General features: G+C 31.8%; 1 protein-coding gene across 1 annotated transcript; it reads right to left on the bottom strand.

Moving 5' to 3' along the window:
• Nucleotides 1-1,035: 1,035 nt before the first annotated feature.
• LOC145132506 (ras-related protein RABD2a-like) lies at nucleotides 1,036-3,292 on the bottom strand. The gene is made up of 8 exons (XM_079067305.1): nucleotides 3,061-3,292; nucleotides 2,448-2,520; nucleotides 2,314-2,361; nucleotides 2,167-2,214; nucleotides 2,012-2,083; nucleotides 1,774-1,929; nucleotides 1,587-1,690; nucleotides 1,036-1,349 (listed from the first exon to the last, which is right to left on the bottom strand). Exons 1-8 carry the CDS (start codon nucleotides 3,072-3,074, stop codon nucleotides 1,256-1,258), a joined length of 609 nt encoding a protein of 202 aa, XP_078923431.1. The 5' UTR covers nucleotides 3,075-3,292; the 3' UTR covers nucleotides 1,036-1,255.
• Between the last annotated feature and the right edge of the window lie 3,556 nt (nucleotides 3,293-6,848).

The raw sequence follows: 6,848 nt of genomic DNA, 5'->3' as shown, positions 1-6,848 counted from the left end.
GTAAACTGAAACTTTACACCATATCATGGATTTTAAAAATTCATTTCCAAAAAACTATAAAGAAAAGTTTGTTCTCTATAGTGGGAGTTTTCCATTCAAAACTTATAAATTTACAATAAGAGCCTTTTCAATGATTATGGTGGTCTTATTAATATAAGCTCAAAGTTAATAGTATAATAAGTAGGTCTCATAAATAAGCTATGTGAAATGCAGTCATGTTGTGGATATATGTTTAGCTTTTTAATTAGGTTATTAACATGGTGACAACATGCACCAAAATGATATGTGACTCCCATATTATAGATGATTTATATACAGAAGAAACCGATACAGATAGATGGACTAAAAATTACAGTATTATTTTATGATCTTATCGCATTAACTCATCATGTTAAAAAATAATTACAAATCTATGTCATATTACTAATTTTTAATATGGTTAAATAATGAACTTTGTTATTCAAATAATTCTCGAAGCATTTACAGAGTTATTTAAAATACTTAAATTTTGTGAAATTAGCTTATTAGAAAATTTCCAAACATCCTTATGGCATGCCAAACTCGACTATAAAAATCTAAATCAAACCACGAAGTTGTTGGTTTTCCCTCATTAAATCCCATATGAGTAACGTCATTTAATGAGCAAGGACGTCTGGATAAAATATTGTTTATATAGCATATATTTCTTTTCTATACTGAATAAATAGTTCGAATGTGACTAAATGACTATTTTAACCTTACATTCCTAGAAAAACAAATTTCACAATATTTATCAATTTCAATAATATGAGGGGAGTTGGGAAGAAAAACAAACAGGGCAAATAGGTTAAGTGTTAGTGTCTTAATACATCAAGCCATGTCTTTTGGGTTTAATCCATTAAGTGACTATGTCCAGATAAAGTAAAAACAAACAACCATGCATAGTTGTCACGATTAAATGTTTAACCCATTAAGATTATAAGTCAAAAAGAAAATACATGTAACCAAGGGACAATAAACCATTATCACAAGGAAATTATAAAATAAAACAGAGACTACCCAATTGGTATCTTATTCAAAAAATACTATTTATAAGTCTGCCAAAATTCAAACAGAAATGGATTTATGGTTGCAAACAGATTGTAACTGCAGGCAAATGAACACTAGCAGTAAACAATCCTTACAGTTTACAACCAAAATAATAATAATAATAATAATAATAATAATCATAAAGACTTGCAAAAACCTGGAAATGAATTGGTGATGAATGAATAACCTAAGATGAGCAGCAGCCACTCTTTTGGCTAATTGGTTGCCCTTTGATCTGCACAGTAGGTGGCCTCTTGTTTGTTGAAGGTTGACTTGCCATCCTGAAGTTTGACCCACATAAAATCTTTATTTATAAAAATAATTTAACACATATTTGTCACAGATATTAGGATAACTTTTTGGGTGTGTTTGGTTGGATGGAACTGAATGACTAATGAATGGAATGGAATAAGCAAAGTAGTGAGAATAACACCATGAACTGAATGACTAATAAGTTCACAGAAATTTGAACTTATAATTCATTATAGTGAGAATAACCATGAAATGTGGGAGAATACCTGTTCTTGATATCAGCAGACATAGCCATGAAAGCTTGCTCCACATTGGTGGCATCTTTGGCACTAGTTTCCATAAATGGAATGCCAATTCCATCCGCAAATTCCTAATAATCAAAGAGGGACAAAAAAATCATGCACACACACAACCACAAATATAGAAGGGGGACAAAGAAATAAAAATGTGTACCTTTGCAGTATCAAATGAAACAGCCCTACTTTCAGCAAGATCACATTTGTTACCAACTAGAAGTTTGTTTACATTTTCACTTGCATAGCGATCAATTTCACTCAACCATTGTTTCACATTGTTGAAACTTTCTAGGTCAGTAACATCATAGACTATCTGCAAAAAATCCAAATACAAGATACATTAAAAAGTGGTAAAAGATGCAGGATATCTTAATTTTTTGTTTAAAGAAACATACGATAATGCCGTGGGCCCCACGATAGTAGCTGCTAGTAATGGTCCTAAACCTTTCCTGTCCAGCAGTGTCCCACTGCATGTGCCAGATAGATAATATGATTTTGGTTTATGAAGCAATTAGAAGATTAAATTTATATATTTGTAGAAAATGCTCACAATTTGAAGCTTAATGGTCTTTCCATCTTGATCCACAGTGCGGATTTTCTATAAAGATAACAAAGAAATTAAAACTTGATTATAACCATAACAAAATGGTGTATGTTTTAATTGATATGACATTATGATATAAACTAAAACTCTTACAAAGTCAACACCGATTGTGCTGATATAACTGTCAAGATATGAGTCATCCTGTACAAAAGAGATCAAGATTAGAAAATAAAAAACAAGGTGTTGATAAAGAAATGAACTAATCATAAATGACATGATTTTCTTACAGCAAATCTGAGCAGAAGACATGATTTGCCAACTCCTGAATCTCCAATCAGCAAAAGCTTGAACAAATAATCGCTGCAAGGCATATAACATGTGTTATGTATAGTAAATATTGGAACTTATTCAGGTATGCTCATGTTGCAACTTAACTCATGAAATAAGTGTTTGAAATAAGAAGATATATAGCTGTTGATCAAAACCAGATTACAGAATCATTGATTATCATTCTCAATCCGCACTAAAACTTCATTTCATAATTCACCATTAATCGATTAATCATAGTACATTAGAATGCATTGGCGTTAACTCCGATCCCGGAACAGAGACGAATTATCTACACATACTACTCTTACACATTAAGTCGTTCAATATATCCATAAGACATCGATCACACGAAAAATTGAGAGAGAGATCTACTTTGATCATCCAAATCCACAACAATGACAAATTAATCCCTAAGAAAATTATCACCGTTGCTAAAAATAAGAATCGAAGCAGATCCAAAGAATGATTTCACGAAGACAAAAAATTGAATGGACTAATGAAAAGTTTAAATTCATAAATAAAAAAAACAATGTAATGAGATTTGAAAGAGACCGAGAGAGATGGACTTACTACTCGGTATTCATGGTGGATAAGATTGAGCCGTCTGTAAAAAGGTTCGACCGGCCCTACCTTCCGACGGCCGCTAGTGTAACGTTGAAATTGGATCTCCGCCGTGAAATTACAGAGAATTGTGATTGATGCTTGTAGAAGAAGAAGTAGAATCACATAGGATGGCGGGGATCATACGAAACAAAGAGGGGGAAGAACCGACAGAAGAAGAATGTAAATAAGCATAGAAATTTACGATACCTCCTTGTATTCTTAAGAAATAATTAATATTAATTTTACTATAGATAATCATAAAATAATGGCCTTAATAAACGATAGTTTTTAAAATGATCATCTTTCTTAAGATGCTATGTTATAGATTATTGTTTCGGATTTCAAGCCACATTTTGAATTTCTGTTTAGCTTCTATTAAATCGTAATGTTTCTTTGTTTATTTCAAATAAAACCTTTTATTTTCCTATATTTAAACCATTTTTCAAATAAAACATTTCTTATACTTGTCATTAGAGTTGACAATGGGTCGATCTGGGTTGGATTTGGGTTCAACCCATTTATTAATTGGGTTGAATATTTCAACCCAACTCAATCTTTTTATTTAAATAGGTGAATATTTTCAACCCAATCCAACCTTTCAGATAAATTGGTTGTCACCGGGTTGATCCGTTTAAATTAGTTCCAAACTAAAATAAACTTTCAAAGTATAATAAAAACACAATCCTTATTCACAAATGCAAAGAAATTATTCAAAAAACATTAAAGATATGTAATTTCGAAGTGTATTTGGTTTAATATTTCAACCCAACTCAATCTTTTTATTTAAATGAGTGTATATTTTCAACCCAATCCAACCTTTCAGATAAATGAGTTGTCACCGGGTTGACCCGTTTATTTAATTTCCAACCCAACCTATTAAATAAATAGGTTAAACTTAGGTTATCCTATTTAAAATAAAAAAGTAATAAAATAACTAAAGATTACACCAATTAAATTAGTTCCAAACTTAAATAAACTTTCAAAGTATAATAAAAACACAATCCTGATTCACAAATACAAAGAAATTGTTCAAAAAACATTAAAGATATGTAATTTCGAATTGATTTTGAAGAGTAAATAGTGTTGTCGGCACAAAGAAAAAAGATAAAGAATTAAGATTGCATTTAAAAAAAATAACAATACAACATTGTAATAATAAATTAATACTTAGATTAGTACATGGTAATATTTAAATAAATAATAAATTAAATATATATTAAAGTTGAATGGGTTGGTGGGTTGAAAACGGGTTGATAACTTTTACCCAACCCAACCTATTTAATTAAATGAGTTAGACGGCTTGACCCATTTAACCTAAATAGGTTTAAAATCTCAACCCAACCTGTTAATTTTGGGTTGGGTTCGGATTGGATTGGTGGACTGGATTGATTTTTGGCAGCTCTACTTGTCACCACCTAATACTAATCGTACTCCCACCTAACAACCTCTTTATTAAAGTTGTTAAAACAATAACTTAACAGACCATCTTCCATCAAACACTTTCTCCAACCCAACACAAAAATGTTTACATTAAAATGTCTTCTAACGGGTGCAAAGTTGTCTATATAGTTAACCAACTTGCAAATTCTAACTCTTGTTGGTGATTTGTTTTATTAATATTATTTAAGTGTAATGAATTAAATTGTTGACCAAAAATAATCTTAATAAACATTAAACACGTAATGGTGGTGCGTAATGCACACTTGTTTAAGTTTGTTCAAGATTCAAAGTAGACTGTCATTTATGGGAGAAACTCTTGAACGAACAGAGGTTCGGGGGCAGCGCCCCTGGTAACGGGCACGAGGGGCGACAGCCCTTGGCAGGGTCCAAGGGGCAGAGCCCCTGGCTGGGGTCCAACCATTTGACATAGATATAAAACCAGTTTTTTGGTCATAATTATGTTACATACGAAATTTGTATCAATAACATTCTCTTTTCTTGCATCTCATTTTATGAGTCTTATTTAATTGTTGATTTCGGAAGTACCACCGAAATACTTTAATTTGAAAGTGTTTTTCTCGATTATCAGAATTCCAAACAATCTCTCAAACCCCAAATTTCTAACAGCTCTTCCGATGACAACTAATATTAGAAGATGCATGCTTCTATTAACACGATTGTCCAGAATCGCAAAGAAGATGTGGATACAAACAACCAAAAATGTAATAAAAAGACACCAAACTTTGGATGACGAATGTAAAAATGGAAGCTAGTTTATCGATTTTATGTGTGGTTCAAAAGGAGATGGACAAATAACATGCATGGATTGATAAGGAGAAATCAAAATATTTTTATGAATTTCGCGAATAACAATTCAAAAATAATGGTGACTAGTTATTTATTATATAATCGGTATATCTATATATCTAACTATGTATTTTGATTATTCTAAATCAAACACTTAAATAAGGAAACAAAACACATAAAACACAATTCAAAAATAAACATTCAACCATAAAAACACATATTTACATAAATATAAGCTCAAAAACCTAAGATATATATATATATATATATATATATATATATATATATATATATATATATATATATATATATATATATATATATATATATATATATATATATCATTTGTCACCGGTATAATATATCTAGGTATAATATATACATAACATCGATGATATGACAATGACCAATCATCGGTGGAACCTTATATGGTCATAGACCAACCAATCACCGATGGAACCTTACTTGTGATATCCTTTTTTTTTTAATGTTAGTTACTCGTGGTTATGGTTATTGAGATATCATGTCCTACTATATTACATTGTAACAATTGTAGTGTGATGTAGATTACATAAAATTCAGTTTTTTACGTGAGAACCAAGCATATTGACATGTATTGTCATTTCATTACTCATCATATTCACTTGGAACAATCATTTTATCTTATGCCCAATCATCTATGTAGATTGTGGATATTTATACTAAGGCATAGTTAGGCTCACATTTTTTTGTGAGACACTCTCAATGTTTATCGTTGTAGCATTATGGTTTTGAGGGTGAGTGTAATATCCCCGTCTAACACGTATCACAATATTGTCTTCTTTGGGATCCCGGCACGAAAACTTCTCAGGGGTCACCCATCCGTGAATTGCTCTCGTACGGGCACGTTTAACTGTAGAGTTAATATGAGATTGTTGCCCTTACAGCTTTAAAACGTGTTGTAATAAGGAAGGTATCCACACCCCTTATAATGAATGCTTAGTTCTCATTCTCAGCCGATGTGGGATCAAGTGCAGGTAGCCACCGACCTTCACCCCCCAGTATAGGGTTCAATGTCCATGTCGAACACATCGACCCGTGCCCTAGCTATGATACCATTTGTAACATCCCCTCTGACACGTATCACAATATTGTCCACTTTGGGCCCCCGGCACGAAAACTTCCCAATGGGTCATCCATCCCTAAATTGCTCTCGTCCGGGCACGCTTAACTACAGAGTTCTTATGGGATCTACTGCCATCACGACTTTAAACGCGTTATGACAAGAAAGGTATCTACACCCCTTATAAGGAAATGCTTCATTCTCCTTTCAAACAAACTCAATAAAAAGACTATTCTAGCGTAACCTAAATATGGCAATTGGCTAATAAATTGGATATTGTATCATAAGTTGTAAAAATACATCAATAAAGACATAATAAAAAATCTTTACCACCATAGTATGATTTCCCAAGTTTTGGAAAAATTAAAAAGTGTCACTCTCACACGGTATAAAAGTAAGAAACGTG

This window comes from Lactuca virosa, chromosome 8, assembly GCF_052849685.1.
Source record: "Lactuca virosa cultivar CGN04683 chromosome 8, Lactuca_virosa_CGN04683_v6, whole genome shotgun sequence".
Lineage (NCBI taxonomy): Eukaryota > Viridiplantae > Streptophyta > Magnoliopsida > Asterales > Asteraceae > Lactuca > Lactuca virosa.
Note: the sequence above shows the minus strand (reverse complement) of the source record. Positions and strands in the feature narration are given on the sequence as shown.